Source organism: Pelophylax lessonae, assembly GCF_965119305.1.
Source record: "Pelophylax lessonae genome assembly, chromosome: 1".
Classification (NCBI taxonomy): domain Eukaryota; kingdom Metazoa; phylum Chordata; class Amphibia; order Anura; family Ranidae; genus Pelophylax; species Pelophylax lessonae.
In genome coordinates, this window is record NC_138768.1 from 155,713,853 (window position 1) to 155,734,410 (window position 20,558).

General features: G+C 38.5%; 1 protein-coding gene across 1 annotated transcript in view; it reads left to right on the forward strand.

Annotated features, from left to right (window-relative positions):
* ADGRV1 (adhesion G protein-coupled receptor V1) overlaps window positions 1-20,558 on the forward strand; it is a 654,157-nt gene that overhangs the window by 177,968 nt on the left and 455,631 nt on the right. Inside the window, exons 35-42 of the mRNA XM_082259824.1 lie at window positions 8,952-9,161; window positions 9,740-9,870; window positions 11,008-11,107; window positions 13,152-13,331; window positions 13,503-13,663; window positions 15,357-15,450; window positions 18,256-18,334; window positions 20,171-20,309. Of these exons, the coding sequence (XP_082115950.1) occupies window positions 8,952-9,161; window positions 9,740-9,870; window positions 11,008-11,107; window positions 13,152-13,331; window positions 13,503-13,663; window positions 15,357-15,450; window positions 18,256-18,334; window positions 20,171-20,309 (1,094 nt within the window). The remainder of the gene's footprint in view (window positions 1-8,951; window positions 9,162-9,739; window positions 9,871-11,007; window positions 11,108-13,151; window positions 13,332-13,502; window positions 13,664-15,356; window positions 15,451-18,255; window positions 18,335-20,170; window positions 20,310-20,558) is intronic.

Here is a 20,558-nt window from a genome sequence, read left to right on the forward strand (position 1 = left end):
TCTGTAGGGATTCCAGGGCTGCAATCTTTGCAAAAGCACAGGCAGCAGGGAATACAGGGGTGCCAGGTAAGAAAAGGCTGCATAGCAAGACTTAGGGGGGTGCTGGGGTTGGAAGATTTCAATTGTTCACCCTCTCAAAGTCCCCACACAGCACATACATTGGCTACATTCACACTGACTATTAGGGCGAGTGCAAATTGTAGCGGCAGTTCCTCCTGTGGCTCTTAGCGGCTAGGTGCAACCACCGGCCCTGCTCTTTATAATGAAAGGCTGCAGGTGGCGCTTACTTGTGGCGATTGCTGCTGGACACCCTTTGTCTGCATCCAGCACTGATTCACTGCAGGCAACTGCTGGCTAAACAGAGAGCCACAAACAGGTGCCCCTCACCCTGGTGACCTGTCATTATAGCGAGCAGGGTGGGTGGCCGCACCTGCTCGCTAAGAGCCGCAAGAGGAACTACTCATCAGCTATCCTTAATGTTGTTTATCAAATACAGTGCCTAATATTGCACTCATTTTTGTTACCCTCTTTTATTTAAATGTAATTTTTTATAATTTTTTTTTTTTTAATTACGTTTTTTTACTCTGATTGGTACATTATCTATATCAGTGATCGGTAACTTGTGATCTGCTCAACATTTTCTGCTTATAGTTAGTGTATTTGATGTGAGGCCCAAGACAAATTTTCTTCTTCCAATCTGGCCCTGGAAGGTCAAAGGTTGGACACCCCTGCTCTAAACTTAAAGTGACACTTAAAAAAAAAAAAAAACTAGTGAAGTATGCGTCAAAAAAATAAAATAAAAATAGTATGTCAAAAATTAACCCTTTATTGCTCTCAACCTCCAAATCTATACATTTTTTTTTTTTTTTTGCTGCTGTGATCAGGCATCCTATTAGAAGGTGGATATGTTCATCCTCAATGGCCCTCCTGTAGGTAGGGACGTAGCCACCCTCTCTTCCTCGCTCCCAAGATGGATAAGGGATTATAGACTATGGGATGAATAGTAATCATAGAGCAGTGCAAAGGAAGGGAGTGAGAAAAAGAGAGGTTCAGGAGCCCACAGAGGATGTTACATAGAAACAGAAATACACAGTGAAACAATAAAATTAAAAATAGATTTCAGGGCAAATAAAAGTAGTGGATGTGTATGAATTATTTTTGGAGAATAATGATATTGTTTCCTGTCATTTTAAACATACTGTGGTTTTGTTATGTGGATGTGCAGGAATTTCTGGGTAAGAAAGTGTTGTACCCTCATATGTAATCTGAATGTAACATGGAATTTACACATTACAAATATGAAATGGCATTTTGCCCCAAATTGTGTAAAATGAAATGTATTATTATTATACAGTAACAGGATGTATATAGTAATCCAATATAAATGGCACCAACCTTAAGGCCATTGTAAATTATATGGCAGCTTCTCCTTCAAGTGAATATTGCACAAAAGCATGTGAATAAATAAAGTAAGGCGCTTTACCTATTTAGGCCAAAAAATATCAAGTGATAAAATCTTGTGTTTCTTCGAATACTTGTGAAAACCAAAAAAATTGCGTATAGGTGCATCTCATAAAATTAGAATATCAAGTTAATTAATTTCAGTAATTCAATTCAAAAAGTGGAACTCCTATATTATATATAGATTAATTACACACAGAGTGATACATTTCAAGCATTTCTTTCTTTTATTTTTTGATGATTATGGCTTACAGCTAGTTAAAACCCCAAATTTTGTATCTCAGAAAATTAGAATATTACATAAGAACAATGAAAAAAAAAAGAATTTTTAATACAGTAATGTTGGCTTACTGAAAAGTATGTCCATGTACAGTATAGTATGCACTCAGTACTTAGTCGGGGCTTCTTTTGCATGAATTACTGCATCAATGTGGTGTGGCATGGAGGCGATCAGCCTGTGGCACTGCTGAGGTGTTATAGAAGCCCAGGTTGCTTTGATAGTGGCTTTCGGCTCATCTGCATTGTTGGGTCTGCTGTCTCCTCATCTTCTTCTTATCATAGAGAATCTGTGGGGTTTAGGTCAGGCGAGTTATTTGTCCAATCATGCACAGTGTTACCATGATCATTAAACCAGGTTTTGTTACTTTTGGCAGTGTGGGCAGGTGCCAAGTCCTGCTGAAAAATGAAATCAGCATCTCCATAAAGCTGGTCAGCAGAGGGGAGAATTTCCTGGTAGAGGACTGTGCTGACTTTAGACTTGATAAAAAACAGTGGCCCAACACCAGCAGATGACATGGTCAAAAACCAAAACCATAAAAGTCCTTTTGTGCATTACTTGTGTTGTTCAATAATTCACTTAGTACCAGGAAATTCTAGGGCACTTCATGCTTCCCTCTGCTGACCAGCTTTATGGAGATGTGGATTTAATTTTCCAGCAGGACTTGGCACCTGCCCATACTGCCAATACCTGGTTTAATGAACATGATATCACTGTGCTTGATTGGCCAGCAAACTTGCCTGACCTAAACCCCACAGATTCTCTATGACAAGAGGAAAATGAGACATCAGAACCAAAGTCAGCACAGCCCTCTACCTAGAAATTCTGGAGGCCTTCATGCTTCCCTCTGCTGACTAGCTTTAGGGAGATTCTGATTTCATTTTCAAACAGGACTTCCCACCTGCCCCTACTGCCAAAAGTACCAATACCTGGTTTAATAGTCATGGTATCACTGGTTTCACTATGCTTGATTGTCCAGCAAACTCACCTGACCCAAAACCCATAGAGAATCTATTGTCAAGAGGAAGATGCGAAACAATGCAGATGAGCTGAAGGCCACTATGAAAGCAACCTGGACTTCCATAACACCTCAACAGTGCCACAAGCTGATCACCTCCATGCCACGCCGCATTCATGCAGTAATTCATGCAAAAGGATGCCCCGACCAAGTGCATACTAAGCCCTGATTAAGTATTGAGTGCATACTATACTGTACATGGATATACTTTTCAGTAAGCCAACATTTCTGTATAAAAAATCTTTTTTTTTTTTTGTGATCTAATGTAATGTTCTCATTTTCTGAGATACTGAATTCTGGGTTTTCACTAGCTGTAAGCCTTAATCATTACAATTAAAAGAAAGAAATGCTTGAAATATATCACTCTGTGTGTGTAACACATCTATTTAAAATATATGAGTTTCACTTTTTGAAAGTGAAATACTGAGATAAATTAACTTTTTAATGATATTCTAATTTTATGAGATGCACCTGTACATGTAATATTACACCAACTGTTTTAAAGTGGACAGTCAATATATACAATATTCTCCAGAACAAAAATATGATATATGGTGTTAAACGCCAAAGAATCCATTTCCCCAAAATAATTACCATATATCACTGCTGCGTCCAAATATATTTCAGATAAGTGTCAATGCAAAACAAAAAAACAAAAAAACAAAAGCCAAAAACAAAAAATGAAAAAAACAAAAACCAAAACCATAAAAGTCCTTTTGTGCAGTACTTGTGTTATTCAATAACTCACTTAGTCCCATCCACCGCTCAATAATTCACTTAGTCCCATCAACCCTTTGGATGCTCCTATTGGTGAAATGCATTGAGCGTGGATCGCTGCTGTCTGTTCCGAGTTGCTGGTGACGTCATATCTGGTTGAGGTGGAATGCACATCGATTATCTGGAGAGGATGACTGGGCGGCTTTTTATATACACAGGCTGATTGACCTGGTTTCCGGTCTGGACACTGTCAGATGTAAGTGCAATAGACTGGATGTGTTCTTAAGAGTTAATAAACGTACTACACAATCATTCTATCATTGTCTTTTGGGTATCTGTCAATATATAATAGATGTGAGAGACTACATATTGGATAAGTAAGAGGAGACCATAATAGATGGAGCAATCAACCTATGGTCCACAAGTATACATGAAACTCATGACCATCATCTGTAGTGTATAGATTTAAAGAAAAAGGAAAAATTGGACTATAGAGGCCAAACATGGAGAATGCAAATCATATATAAAAAAAACATGAAACTTTTGATATATAACACATTTAAAAAGAACACACATGATGTACTCTATGTATGTTTATGGTTAAAAAACAGTAGTGCTTTGGATATACATTCATATAACAGTAGTTGTTAACATGCTTATTAGATCACAATGCCGATTACAAGTCATCATGTGTCAACGTGTTTCACCAAGATTGCTTTATCAGGACGCATGAAAATATTACAGTAGTATATCTTAGCACCAAGCACCCACGCACAGACAATCCCCCTGGGCAGGCACTGGAGTATCAAGGAGAACCCGTTTGAAAGATGGAGCATGTGAAGTAAGTCAGTGGTATATCTATTCAGAACTCCCTCATGTCAAACAGCTGGGGATTTGAAAAAGGTCTGTTCATTTAGTAGACTGGTGCCAGGCTCGGATCCAGCCATATGGAACTGAAGAGGTGGAACCCCCAACGATTAATATTATAGAGTCCTTAATATAGAGTCCTTAGGATCCAGGGCCAAACTCAATTGCCCTCATATATGCAATGTGCTGCACATTGGGACACCTGGGCATGTTTGGCACCTGAAATTTCTTTGAGTATGTGAGCTTGAACTCTCCACAGTTAATCTTTGCATATATGAGGGTAATTACATTTGGCCCTGGATCCTAAGGACTTTATACTAAGGACTCTGTATTATTAGTCTTTGGGGGTTCCAACTCTTCAGTTCCATATGGCTGGATCTGAGCCTAGCACCAGTCTGCTAAATGAACAGACCTTTTAAAAAATTCCAGTTGTTCCTATTGAGATGCTAGTTTTGCTCAGGGCTGCTTCTTACTCTACGCAAATAGTTATCCACATGCGTGAGTTCTGAATAAATATACCACTGACTTACTTCATGTGCTCCATCTTTTCAATGGGTTCTCCTTGATACTCCGGTGCCCGCCCAGGGGGGTTGTCTGTGCTTGGGTGCTTTAGCGCTGAGATATATTACTGTAATCCTTTCATGAGTCCTGATGAAGCAATCTTTGCAAAACACATTGACACATGAGGACTTGTAATCAGCATTGTAATCTACTAAGCATATTAATAACTACTGTTGTATGAATGTATATCTAACACACTGCTTGTTTTTAACCATAAACATACATACATGATGTACAGTGTGTTATTTTTAAATGTGTTAAAAATTTCATCATTTGTATTCTCCATGTTGGACCTCTATAGTACAATTTTTCTTTTTTTCCAATCACCTTATGGCTCCTATTGGTTTAGATAAAAAGGTTGTATTGGTCTTTATGACTGTGTGGATATGGTGAGTGTACCTCTATTATAACACATGGTGGAGCACTGTTTGCCTGGGAGTGGAGATGTTCTTCACAATAATATACAAAGCACGGTGGATGGGACTAAGTGAATTATTGAGCGGTGGACTAAAGTAAGTGAAATATTTAGCAACACAAGATACTTTTGTGGTTTTGGTTTTTCAGCTTTTTTTTGTATGGACACTTACCTGAAATATATTTGGACACAGTGATATAATTATTTTGGGTAAATTTATTCTTTGATGTTTAACACTATATGTCACAATTTTGTTGCGGAGAACATTGCATATATTGGCCCGTACTACGTACCTGTACGTCATTTCACGGGACAGCTAGTGGGGGCCGGAGGCACACACTTGCGTCGTCTGGCCACAGGGTTAGCCAATCAGCGGGTCCGGTGGTTGCTCCGATCGGCGCTTGCCACCGATCGCTCCCCGTGGAGACAGAATGGTGGTCTGCCGATGTAAACACGGCAGACCGCTGTTCTGTAAGTAATGAACACAGGGATTCTGTGTTCCTCCAGCAAGCCCATCCCCCACACAGTTAGAAAGCACCCCTTAGGGACACATTTAACCCTTTGATTGCCCCTGATGTTAACCCCTTCCCTGCCAGTTTAATTAGTACAGTAACAGTGCATATTTTTAGCACTGATTACTGTAGCAATGTCACTGGTCCCCACAAAAGTGTCAGAAATGTCAGTTAGGTGTTCGATCTGTCAGTCACAATGTCGCAGTCCCGCTAAAAATTGCTGATCGCCGCTATTACTAGTGAAAAAATAAATAAATAAAAATGACATAAATCTGTCCCCTTTGTTTGCAGATGCGAAAACTTTTGCGCAAACCAATCAATATACACTTAAATAATGAAAAAATTAGATTTTTAAATTTTTTTTATTGGGAATGTTTTATAGCAGAAAAAAATATAAAGTTTTTTTTTTTTTTTTGCAGAATTTTCGCTCTTTTTTTGTTTATAGTGCAAAAAATAAAGATCGCACAGGTGATCAAATACCACCAAAAGAAAGCTCTATTTGTGGGGAAAAAAAGGACATCAAATTTATTTGGGCATGACCACGCAATTGTCAGTTAAAGTAACACAGTGCCGTATCGCAAAATATGGCCTGGTCATTAAGGGGGTAAAACCTTCCGGTCCAGAAATGGTTAAATTAGTTGGTGTAATAATACATGTATCTGAGTTTTTGTTTTGCACAAGAAAGAAATATAACAAAAAAACCCGAGATTTTTTCACCTATTATTTTTTGGCCTAAATGGTAATAGCACCTTACTTTATTTATTCACAGGATGTGTATAGGATGTATATAGTGCCAACAGATTGCACAGTGCTTTACAAAATGGATCTTATAGCAACCAATCACATTCTTTCTGTAACATTAAAACTTAGACTCCTAAAACAGATGAGAGATGGAAGTGTGGATTGCTATCCATGGGCAATGGAGTTTATTTCCAGTCACTTGTGATGTATGGAGCAGACTAAGAATAAAGGCATTGATGAGCCATATAAGAAATCATGTTCTGACTAGTGATTGAAAAAGAATAGGTGGCACTGGCAACTAGAACAGCAGCTTCATGTTTGTATCAGTTTTTATTCCTGCCCTCAGTCTTTGAATAGTGCAGATTGGCGGGGCATCAATGACATTATCACTACGTATACCTGTTATTGTAATGTGCGCTAAAATCCACATGGAAGTGACTATGGTTCATGCAGAGATGGTAGAATAGTGGTACTACAGCAGTCTAAATGATAAAAGGCATCAAATCAAGCATTATCCTAACTCACAAAGCTATAAGTTAAAAAAGGTTTACAGTCTTAACCGGTTGCCGACCGCCGCACGACTATTTACTGCGGCGGTCAGCCCCGGCCAGGCAGAGTGACGTATCGGTACGTCACTCGCCTGTCACTGACTTGCGAGCCAATTGCGGGCGGGCGCGCGCCCGCCGAGGCGCGCGCCCACCGCGGCTCGTTCACAGACAAGTCAGTGCGTGTGACCAGCGGACTCGATGTCCGCCAGTCACACTGCGATCGCTCCTGTGAAGGGAGAAAGACAGAGCGGCTTATGTAAACAAGCCGCCTGTCAGTTCTCCCTGTGTAAAAGTGAAGATCTGACCGTTCTACTATGTAGAACCGTGGATCTTTGCTTTTACACCAATAGCAATGTCCCTGCACAGTTAGAATCACGCCCCTAGGACACACTTAACCCCTCCCTGTCCAATAAAGTTAACCCCTTCCCTGCCAGTGTCATTTTTGCAGTAACAGTGCATATGTATAGCACTGATTACTGCAGTAATGTCACTGGTACCCCCAAAAGTGTCAAAAATGTCAGTCAAGGGTCCGATCTGTCCGCCGCAATGTCGCAGTACCGAAAAAAAATCGCAGATCGCCGCCATTACACGTTAAAAAAAAACACCAAAAATGACAAAAATCTTTCCCTTTGTTAGTAAACGCGATAACTTTTGCGCAAACCAATCAAAATACGCTTTTTGCGATTTTTTTTACCAAACATATGTAGCATAAAACAAATTGGCCGAAAATGTTAAAAAATTTTGATTTTTACATTTTTTTTGGGGAATTTCATATAAAAAAAATGTGAAAAATATTGTTATTTTTGCAAAATTTACGCTCTTTTTTTGTTTATAGCGCATGATCAAAAAATCGCACAGGTGATCAAATACCACCAAAAGAAAGCTCTGTTTGTGGGGAAAAAAGGACGCCAAATTCGTTTAGGTACAGCGTTGCACGACCGCGCAATTGTCCGTTAAAGTCACGCAGTAAAAAATCACAAAAAAACCCCTGGTCTTTTAGCAGCCAAATCCTCCGGGGCTTAAGTGGTTAATGCATGTTATAATTATATGCATTCTGCTACAATAAACAAAACAAGTCCAAATGGTCATTATTAAAGCATAACTCCACTTTTGTTGAGAAAACCCCCCCCGGGTGATATATGTACATTACAAGGATGTTAACAACCTTTGTTGCAGATTTCTATACCTTTTTTTATTCTGAAGAAATCCATGTTTGTTCTACCGCCCCCCTGTGCTGAGTGGGCCTAAAGAGAGTGGTTTCATAATGATCAATCAACTGTGGCAGCTGCAGGGCACTAAGTAGGAAATCTGCTAGGCCTGCATCCCTTTAGACGTGTTTCTATTGGGAGAATCTCAGTCTCAATATCTCACCAAAAATGACATTTTTGTTGCTGGGGATTCCTGAAATCTGACTTGTATCTTATGCAGACTTCTGGGAAGATTGGTGAGCCAATGACACAAGCAGGAAATTATGTTTCTTGGGTGTGTTCAGTACAACTCCAGGTAGCCATATTGCATTGCATTTTCAGAAAATTACAATGGCTGCAGATTGAAAAGGAAAGGTAATTTTTATTAACATTCAATTACAATATGACTTGTGCTGCAATTGTATACGCTTTTCCCCACAAAAGTGAAGTTACCCTTTAAGTGTGAATAATATTATTACTATTCAGTTAAAAAATAGTTCAGAATAGTATTATGCAGCAATGAAGTTTATGAGGAATGTTACATTGTTTGGGTTATAGTACATAGAAAAATTAATCACCTTGTTCTTTTTCACAGATGGTATTATAATTTGTATTTTAAGCTTATCGTAGATGTATCTGTTTGATAGGTGAAACAAGTAAAGTGGTCACATTGATGATACTGGATGATTCAGACCCTGAGGACAATGAAAACATTGAAGTCGCATTGACATATACAGAAGGAGGAAGCCGCATTCTTCCTAGTTCCAACAGAGTCTCCATAGTCATTTTGGCTAATGATAATGTTGCTGGCATAATTGGCTTTCACACAGCCTCCAGATCAGTGATTGGTCGAGAAGGTGAGCACCTTTTTGCTATTGTAATGTTTACCTTAAACTGGCTTAGACAGGTTGATGGCAAGTTTTAACTTGTGATTTCTTTCTAACAGGATGTTTCAATCTCATTGGCATGCTGCCTTTAATGAAAGATAACCTCAGAACAAACTGATTTCATATATTATGATCCTACAGTGGTTCATAGCTGTGATCCTTGTGTTTAAAGCCTTGAGCTGGCCATGGATGGTGCAAATCTTGGCCGGCTCAGTAGGGACCGGCTGAGATTCGAACCATATATAGGCAGGCTGATTGTACCCAAATTGATCGATCAACTTTAGTACAACTAGTCTGTCTGTTTTTGTCATGTGATTATTGCCAGCGGCTATAGCCATCAGCCAGCAATAATCACTGTGTTTTGTCCTAGCCAGGATGGCTCCCTTCGTCCCGTTGCTGGGAAACACAACAGCTCTGCAGGAGGAATTCCCCCATCAATACTGACTGTGTTGATGGGGGAATTAAGGGATTTGCTTTCCTGCAACCAGGTAAACCATGTATGACAACACCTCATTTGCTTTGGATTTCATGTGTCTGTGTTATTGTAGGAGAAAGACTGCACTTTAATGTCATACGGACTTTCCCTGGCCGTGGAAATGTCACAGTCCACTGGAGAATCGTGGGAAACCGTGTAGACCATAACTTTGGAAACAGTACAGGAATTATATTCTTTCCAGAGGTAAATGCCCAAAATTTAACAAAATGAATTTTCTCCTGGAATAATGTGTGCTAACCTCTGTTTTTATTTCATGGAAAATATAAAAAAAAACTTTCATCCCTTTATTTTTTCTACTATATTCTATTTCCAGTTCAGTTCAGTTTGCTAGCTGAGACCTTCTACATTTGGTTTGGTTTAGTTGGGATAAACGCTGACACAACTATTGGGGTTGGTTTAATAAATGCAAATAGACTGTTTACTTTGCAAGGGGATTTTCACTTAGCTTAGTTAATGAGGCTAAGTTTAAAGTTTAAAGTTAAGTGAAAACTTCTCTTGCAAAGTGCACAGCTTGTTTGCCTTTAGTAAATCAACCCCATTCTCTCCAAAGATATAAAAAACCTATAGTCAATTGTTAACCTAAAGTAGTGCTCTAGGCTCTATCCAGTGCTGTCATATAACCAGAATCCTAGGGCTTTGGTCAAATAAGCTCAGACACAGGTAAAGATCAGCAGGGAGTGATGAGAAAATCTGAACTCTCATTCTGACTTTCATGAGAGATCACAGGACCAAATACATGGAGCAGAGGAGGGGACCCAGAGTAGAATTTTAGAAATGTAAGTATTTTATCCCTTTTATATTGCTTTTCACTGCTCAAATTAGAGGTGAAAGCATATCGCTGTGCCCCTGAGCTTGGAATGCAGTCTTGTCCAAATACCAATGCAGAGTGCAAGTAAATGTATTGAGAAAAGGATCGTCTCTACTCCCAACCAGCCCAGAGGAATAAATGATAAGGAGCAGCCTCAGCCTTCATGCCCCCACCAAACCACAGGGTGTGCAGTTTTGTGGAGACATGTAGGCTGAGGTCGCTCTTTATTGTTTATTTACCTGGGCAGGTCAGGAGTAGCGGCGATCCTTTTTGCCGTGCATTTTAGCCCTTTTATTACACTTTAAATATCCATTCCAGGAAGATATATATATACAGGATATATAGGTTTCTATAGTTGTACTGCAGTCTGGATTGTTTTAGGGAGTAACATTTATGTTTATTATCTTTTAATTGTGATTAACTATTAAAGAAATCATAATTAAAAAATTAGAAGCAATTTCATTTTCAAAATTCAACTCCATGGATTATTTGCATTTCTTTATCATTAAAAGGGGTCCCTGAACTCAAGCATTACTCTCTATTTGCTGGATGACCAGATCCCTGAGGAGAAAGAGGAATATCGGCTCATCCTGTACAATGTGCTAACTGAAGGTGGGGTAGATATGTGAATGCACCACCAGCCCAACTTTATACATAACAGAGTTCTGCTCTGCATTATGTTTGGGAGCTTGTGAATTTTATAGACATTCGGTTCTAATCACTCATACAGTTCAGTTGAAGTTTACTTGCCCTGAGAGTTCATACCATGATTTATATAACCTAACCCAGTTTTTCTGGCTGATATGGAAACAGGTGTACATAATGGATCTTTACAGATATAAGATAGGGTGATGATATATTTACAGTTTATTATCAAAAGTATTGGGATGTCTGCCATTACATGCACATGAACTTTAATGGCGTCCCAGTCTTAGTCAGTAGTGTTCAATATTGAGTTGGCTCACCCTTTGCAGCTATAACAGCTTTACCTCTCCTGGGAAGGCTTTCCGCAAGGTTTAGGAGTGTGTCTATGGGAATGTTTGACCATTCTTCCAGAAGCGCATTTGTGAGGTCAGGTATTGATGTGGACCAGAAGGCCTGGCTCGCAGTCTCTAATTCATCCCAAAGGTGTTCTATCGGGATGAGGTCAGTACTCTGTGCAGGCCAGTCAATTTCCTCCATCCCAAACTTGCTCATCCATGTCTTTGTGGACCTTGCTTTATGTACTGGTGCACAGTCCTGGTGGAACAGGAAGGGGCCATCCCCAAACTGTTTCCACAAAGTTGGGAGCATGAAATTGTCCAAAACATATTGGTATGTTGATGCCTTAAGAGTTCCCTTCACTGGAACTAAGGGGCCAAGCCCAACCCCTGAAAAACAACCCCACGCCATAATCCCCTCTCCAAATGATTTGGACCAGTGCACAAAGCAAGGTTCATAGGAACTTGACTGGCCTGCACAGAGTCCTGACCTCAACCCGATAGAACACCCTTAGGATGAAATAGAGCGGAGACTGCGAGCCAGGCTGTCCACACTCTTAAACTCTTCCCAGAAGAGTTGAAGGTGTTATGACTCAATATTGAACCCTATGGACTAAGACTGGGATGCCATTACAGTTTGTGTGCATGTGAAGGTAGGCGTTCCAATACTTTTGATAATATAGTGTATAGTGTATAAACATACACAACACATTGTATGACAACACTGAGAAAATGACACTTTGCTACAATGTAAAGTAGTGAGTGTACAGCTTGTATAACAGTGTAAATTTGCTATAACTTAACACAAAGCCATTAATGTCTAAACCGCTGGAAACAAAAAAGAGTACCACAAATTATATGTATATATATATATATATATATATATATATATATATATATATATATATATATATATATAATTGTATTTCATTATCAGTTATTTATTGTATATATTATCAAAATGTTAGGCACTGTTTTACAGATAATGTTGCAACATTTGTTTTAGTCCATACCTCAGTGGTGCAAACAATATCCCTGCCATAGGTTGTAAAGTATGTCATTTAACTATACATACAAAGAGTTTAGTGGCCCAGGGGCCATCAGAGGATCAGAGCCATAGTCTCTAGCCATATCCCCATGTTCTAGAGAGTGAAGCAAACTTTCCTCTAACCTAATCCTGTGCTATTATGATTGACCTGCTGTGATCACTTCAGAAGGCAAGAGAATATCCTTCCAACAGGAATAGAGAACAGAAAGAATCATTTCCCTATGATATATACTATAAAAAAAAAAAAATATATATATATATATATATACATATATATATATACTGGAATGCTACATCTGGCCCTGAATAGCATAGCATAACATGGTTTGGAGGCAGACTCATCAGGCTGTATTTGTTGCTGGAAACTCATCTAATTCTAAAGCATGTCTGGTGTTTCTGGTCCAGTTCCATGTGTAAAAGCAAAAGTGCAAAGAAGTATTACAGCTTTAAATTTCACATGATGCCAAAAAACTTGCTAATAGTGGTTGCCCCTTTAAAGTGAATTTATATTCCATTTAATTGTTTTAAAAGTAAAAGTTCTGAATAGCAAGCAAACATCACAAGATACCCACCACTGCCTGCTTTGCTAGCAATAAAATAATAGCATGCGCTTGTATTTTTTTTTCAGGAATTTCTGGACCAGGGGAAGCTGTTCTTGATAATCAGGGATATGAAGCAGTTCTGACTGTAGAAGCCAGTGATGAACCCCATGGGCTGTTAAATTTTGCACCTTCTTCTAGGCTTGTTGTAACACAAGAAGCCAATAAAACCATTCAGCTATTTATAAACCGTGAATATGGTTCCCTAGGTAGGTTCTTTTATTGGTCCAATTACTAATACACTATTGTTACAATGGAATTAATAACAATCGCATTTTTTCTAGTTGTCATTCAGTTACAGTATATATGGGTCTCTGTTACAACATAGTAAACTAAGTTATTGAAATTGTAATATCTTTATGTCTTTGTGCACTTTTCAGGTGATATTAATATCACATACACAACATGGGATTTGATGAATCAGCTGAATAAGACTGATATCCTCCCTGCAGAGCCAGGGCTAGACTACATTGCTGCATTTGGATCGCTGATTCTGAAGGATGGCCAGACAACTGCTGTCATTGATGTACCTATACTGGAGGTAAAATCTTTTCTATTAGAAAGTTTCTACCACACCAAAACAACTCTATGTTTTCTCATGTGTGTTTAAGTGTGTACAGGAGGGGTCCCAAAACCTTTGCTTTACGACATTCAAAAAAAGAGAAGAAAAAGTGTTCTTCCTTCTTTACATGAATTAGGTAGGAATACTATTTCGGCAAATAACTTGGTATACACACTAAAGGGCGGATTGCCGAAAGGCTGTTTAGATTGCAGGGAAATTTTCCCTTTGCTTAGTGAATGTGATGAAAATTCAATTTGCAACAAACACCCAGTGTTAAAAAATAAAAAAATAAAAAATGATTTTTGTTTGCAAATGATTGAATGATGGAAGACAGCAAAGCATCATCTCATTCACTAAGGTAAGGGAAAAGCCCCTTGCATAATAAAAATTCAGTTTTTAAGTGAAGAACCTCTTTTTACTCTAGAAAATTGCCCCTAGGAGTTTATGGGGTCGATTTACTAAAACTGGAGTGTGCAGAACCTAGTGCAGCTGTGCTTGGTAGCCTTTCAGTTTCTAACTTCTGCTTGTTAAATTAGGCAAAAAAAAAAAGAAGACATTTTTAATTTTGCACTCTGCAATTTTAGTATATCAACCCCTATATATCATTATGTTGTTACTCAGAACTGGAGTTATTATCCAATGCCACTGATCAGATGCAAGCATTTAGGGAAACAAACTCCTATATTTTGTAAGAACAAAGTGATACACAAGGCCCTAAGTGCAGTTTGAGAAAGTGTTTAATAAATAGAATAGGTAATAATAATGTTGGTAAAATAGGTTTCCAACATGTATGGAACAAATTAAATTCTGATAGCATTTTTTTGTACATGCTTTGCCTGTAGGTTGATTAAGTTCCAGCTTAAACCCCTTACTATATACCCCTAAACTATACACATTGTTACATTCTTCAGAACACAGCTTATACAAAAGTATACTCTCCTAAGCTGATCTCCTGTATTTGCTTTCTTAAATTAGTGAGGGCAGGTAGCTAAATTTATACAGAAATAAAATTTGGGGTTTTCTTCTGTCCAAGATCTAATTTACGTAAAGTGATTGTAAAGCCCCCTTGTTTACTTGTGCCTACGGTTAAGCCAATAATAAGGCTTATCTGTAGGTACAATACCAATTTCCAAAACATGCACTGTTTAATAGATTTTTACAATAGTAGCAGCCAGTGACATCACTGGCCCATGCGCACTACATTTTTAATGGATGTCATGCCATCCATTGAGAGAGCCAAGCCATGGCCGTGACGCAGGAATGATGTCATCCTGGCTCGGCCATTCAAACATCCAAAGCCTGAAAACCTGGACGGAAAACTGGGTGAAGATGGAAGCCCTGTCAGCGGTGACAGTGCACCGCTGGAAGGCTTTGTTCTAAGATATGCCTTTCATATGTGCTAGGCCATTTTTTCTTTTTGTTTACTACTGCTTTAATATCATATGTGTTGTACAGTCTACTGCTGTGATAAATAAATAAATTTGATGATGTTCCAGAATTTGTGTGTGCATGAATGTCCTACTTGATTAGGCCACTTGGAATAGGTCCACCTTATCACTGAGATAGATAGGTCAGCAGTGGCTGTCCCTATATTTCTCTTAAATAAATTTTACTTTTAATGTATATTTTCTACATGTTTTTTGTAAGATAATAATTTGTGCTTTATTAACAGGATGACATACCAGAACTTCAAGAATACATTCTTGTGACACTAATATCAGTTGAACTCTTGGTGAAGTTGCCAACCTCCTCCCCTCCACGTCTTGGTATTCCTGTGTTATCATGTATTAGATGTATACTAACTCTGGGATGTTATATGTACACTATGTATGCATGTATTGTGACAGTGAGGGAGGGATCCTGCCACTGTGAAGATTGATGTAGGAATGACATAGGGTTCCCAATAATTCAGAGTGTGGAGCTCCGGCGTGTTTATTGTGAGTGAAGAAAACGGTGTTTACAGTTTTGACTAGGTTTTGTTATCCCAGATCGGGGTATGGAACTTGAAGGCTTCAAAGTTTCTTGAGTAGAATAAAGCCTTTAAAACCTGTGTCCAGGTCTTACTAAGGACCTACAGGTTGGGTGAATGTACAGGTGTGTGCACCTGTTATAAGCAAGGCTTGGGTAAAGCTCAGAGCTTCAGCCAGAAGAAAGGCGTGCTTACTTTTGAAGACAGAGGTGCTCTACTCAAGAGACAGCACTCCATGGCAGAGAGATTAAAAGTAAAAGAAAGTAAAAGAAGAAGTAAAAGTGTTGGGGCAGCTACACAAGTCTGGGAGACTGAGAAGGCCGGGGCAACTAGGGTAGTCAAGGGGACTGAAGGAATCTGTAATTATGAAAGGAGTGAGAGAGCCCAGGGTGTCAGGAGAACCTTATTGAGAGGCCAGGAGTGGGCCTGAACAGAAGGGAGCAGTGAAGCTGAGTGGGCCAAGAGTAATGTCAGAGAGCCAGGAGAGCTGAGGAGTCTGAGAGACCAGTGTAAAGAGCTGCTGTGCTGCTGAAGAAGGAACCAGGTGGCTTGGTATTTTCGTGAATCTGTTTTTGCTGTGTGAAACTGAAACCCCTGCATGGGCAAGTTTTATGGAGTTTACTTTCATTGTGGGTGATAAAAGTGGGCTGGCAAGCCCTAAACGAAGTTCGAACTGGCAAGGTCTCACTTAAAAATCCTTCTACCACTGAGCTAACCATCCCCCATATCACAGTATGTTTAGCTTATTTGTATTCATTAAATGGGTAAACCACAAAAACCTTTAGTTGCACAGAGAACCAAACTAACCTAGCAATCCTTTTAGAAAGACTAATCAATATGTTGTTTTCCGAACTCTTTAACTCTTGCTTCTGTTCTCATTTCCTTTCCTGCATGCTAATAGAATTAATCTATTACAGGATGAAAGGTAACAACAAATATTCTACAGATAATCAATATTATTGGTATTATTATAATGTGAGTTAGGTTTTAGGACCATTGGTATCAGGTATTGCAAAAAGCTAGCAATCATATGACCCCTCTCATGAAACTAGTGTATGGAGGAAGCATCCCACCTTTCCTGTAAATATGACTTTGTATCTTCCATTGTTGTCTGTCTGTTATACAAGTTACACTGTATCATTTTAACACGTATCTGCTATTTATTAAGACACTGAAATATATGTGTACATTCTTTAACAAACATTGATATAAAATAAATTGTTTGTATATGTAAAATATATATACACCTTGCTACTGAACCTCTGAGCTCTTGCATCAGGCAAAGCAGTGATATCAGGAGCCATGACTCAGAGACCTACCCAAAAAATATGCTTATAACTCAAAGATATATTGTTCTATTTGGCAAAGCCGGGACCCCTACTGCATTGTTCCCTAAAGCTTATAAGAATTTGGACAATACTCTGGTCTTGTCATAAACTGTTCAGATCAGTTTTCATTAAAAAAAAAAAAAAAATAACATCTTTTACCCTGTTTTAGTAGATGAAATCATCATTTTACACCCTGACCCCTCAATAAAACTTTTAAAATATAAAATCTCAGGTGTGATTCAAACTCCATGTCACAAATCCCATTAGCTAAATAAAAACTATTTTCCTTCTGAAGACTCTGCATTTGTAAGTCATATATCTTTAGCTGAAGTATGTTAAACCTAAACCCTAGCTTACACTTTTTTTCTTGGGGAACAAAATCGCCTTAAATCAAAATGGTTCTTTTTACAGAAGCTTCAATTTCACAATAGTAATTTTTACTATACAGTGTACCTCATACCATAAATAACACTTACAGTTTCCTTCTTACCTATGACAATATTTCTAAAAAATTTTTATTATATATCCCATCCCACTGATGCAGCCACCAAATTTAATTAATTATTAATTAAGTATTTGTTCTTGGGTTTAGTAACACCTTAAAATAAATGTAAACCCAAAATGTATTTTTCAGTATGTCTGGCATCTTGCCTTTCTTAATACAGTTTCCTAACAAAATATTGTTTGCAAAGTTAATTTCCTGGAGACACTGTCCGTTACAGTACTCCCTGTTGCAGGCTGACAACACTAAGGCCCATAGATGATTCAGTTGTTTTTATTCAACCAGTAGGTTGAATTTTTTTAAAAAATGACTCGATTCCACCATCCACATATTTGATGTGGATGAGGGAATCCTCCCGCTGAGCCTTTGTATTCTGACAGAGAAGAGACTTCCTTCAGGGAGCTCCCTTCAGGGAGTGGATCGAGTGGAAAAAATCCAACAGTGAATGTATCGGTAGATTGACTACAACCATCGAAATTCAGCCGCTCCCTGATGAATTGGATGAACTTTTATTGATGAATAGATCACAGCCACTGCCTCACAATATATACTGTATATATATATATATATATATACATATATATATATATATATATATATATATATATGTATGTGTGTGTATATATAAATATATATGTGTATATATATATATATATATATATATATATATATATATATATATATAATAAATAATGTTAAATGGTGAGTTTAGTTTTTATGTCTGTAATTTATTTCATTGTCTGCTTCAACTGTTATTCATTTTGTGTCACAGATGTTGAAGGGATGACTGCTCAGATCATTATTGATGCAAATGATGGAGTTCAAGGAGTTATAGAATGGCAGAGGACAAGGTTAGTGTAACATGTTCCTTAAAAGAGATGTATGGCTTTTTAATATTTTTTCCTGAACCATACTTTCCTAGGTCGATGCAGAATTGGTCCAATGCTGAATCTGTCCCCCGACGCCTCTAACACTGAGAACCGAGCAATCGACCACCGCCGATCGCTCAGTTCTCATAGCTCCATGAGCAGAGAGCTGGTAAATGTCAGTCGGTAGCTCTATGCTCTGCTCCCACCCCTGCTCACTGGAGCGTGGTCTGTGGAGGGGGCAGGAGCAGCCAGGTAAGGCTCTAAGAGGCTGACCTGGGTGTCGGTCCAGACATGTGGGCAGATCCTGACTTCATTGTCACGATCTTGCCCAAGCCTGGATTGGCTTTGTGATGTCAGCTGACATTGGCTTCAGGAGTGCAGAACGAAATAGTAGTGCAGAACGAGAAGTACAACCAAACGAGCTTTAACTTTTGCTTAATAGTTCCTAATCATGTTACAAACATTTAAATATTTCAGAAGTTAAAGGGTATCCCCACCTTCTTGGTAAATTAAAGTTTATGAGCAACAAAAAAGTTTTTTTTTTTCTTAGTATGGTCTTTGGTATGGAAGACTCTCCATTTGCAACACAGACAGAAATAAAAATGCTTTTCCTTAGTAGAGTGAAGTAGGGCTGGAACCCCTGTCTGAGTTTTCTTCTCTCTGTGTCCTTGTTGCAGATTTTTCCCTTACTGTCTGGTGATACAATTGACAGGAAGTGAGGGTAAATCTCTCTAATGAAGCCCACGTCTTGAAATACTTACATTAAAGGTGTGAGATCAAAAAAAAAAAAATAAGTGTTTGTTGCATTTGTCAACTTCCGTGTTCTCTCAGACATACCCAGAGTATTAAAGCATACCTGTCACTAGTACCTACATAAGAAACTCCCCTTTCTAGCAGAAACTGGGCACCACCCACGACCATTCTGTTCTGATTTTTTGTAAATTAAAATAACAAACATGTTATACTCACCAGCTCTGGGCAGTGGTATTGCACAGAGTGGTCCCGATCCTCCATTTCTCGGGTCCCCCGCAGTGATCCTGGCTCATCCTCTTCTTTGTGTGTCCCCATAGCAAGCTGTTTGCTATGGGGACACACGGTGCATCCTCACTCATGACCTCTGTGTCTATGGAGCCGCGCTCCATAGGCTAACACAGTGGAACTTAGGCCCGCCCCCACTTCACTGCATTTGATTGACAGCAGCAAGAGCCATTATCGTAACAACCATATATATCGTACATCTTCCCCGGAGCACTATCGGACTGATTTACTACAGGCAATTAGGCTGTTCACTTTGCAAAAGGATTTTCTCTCATCTCAGTGAACATGTGAAAACTCAGTTTGCAAAGAAAATAAAAAAAAATAAAAAAACACTATTTTTTGCTTGCACGTGATGATGGAAGTGATCAGAACTTCCCCGCATTCAATAAACCAAAGGAAAATTCCCTTGTAAAGTGAATGGCCTTATTTGCCTGTAGTAATCAACCTGTATGGACTCTGATTTGCTAAAGCAGTAAAGAATGTTTACTTTGCAAAATGAATGTTCACTTTGCAAGGGAATTTTCACTTAGCTTAGTGAATGTAGGGAAGCTCTGCTGATTTCAATCCTGTGCAAGCAAAAATCTATTTTTTTAAATTTCTCTTGCATGCGTTTGGGTATACTTTTTACAGTGAATAATTACTGAGTGAAAATTTTCTTGCAAAGTAAAAATGTATTTCTCATTAAAAATATAAAATTAAAAGACTAAAAATATGCTTCCAAATTGCCAAATGTGATGAAAGTTCATTAGCACAATAATAATTTTCTAATTTGCCTTCCAGCTATGAAGTCAATGAAACACATGGCGTTTTAACATTGGTGGCTTATCGAAATAAGGGGACCTATGGTAATGTGTCACTGTTCTTCTATGCACAGAATATTGGAGCCCAGTTGGGAATGGATTATAATGTTACATCAACGGTAAGAATTTTCTGCTCAAATATTTTATATTTCGAGCAGGTGAGGCAAAGAGAAATCAGTTTGTCAGTGTCAACATACAGTGCATCTGACTTTTACTCCTGCAAAAGCTACAGCTTTTAGTCCATGTCAAATGCAGACTTTTAATGTACACTTAAATACCAAAGTGACATTACATAGAATCTGGCTAACATGTTTATTTGCATGCTGACTATGCTTCATGATTATTCATTCAAATAAAATGCCTTAACT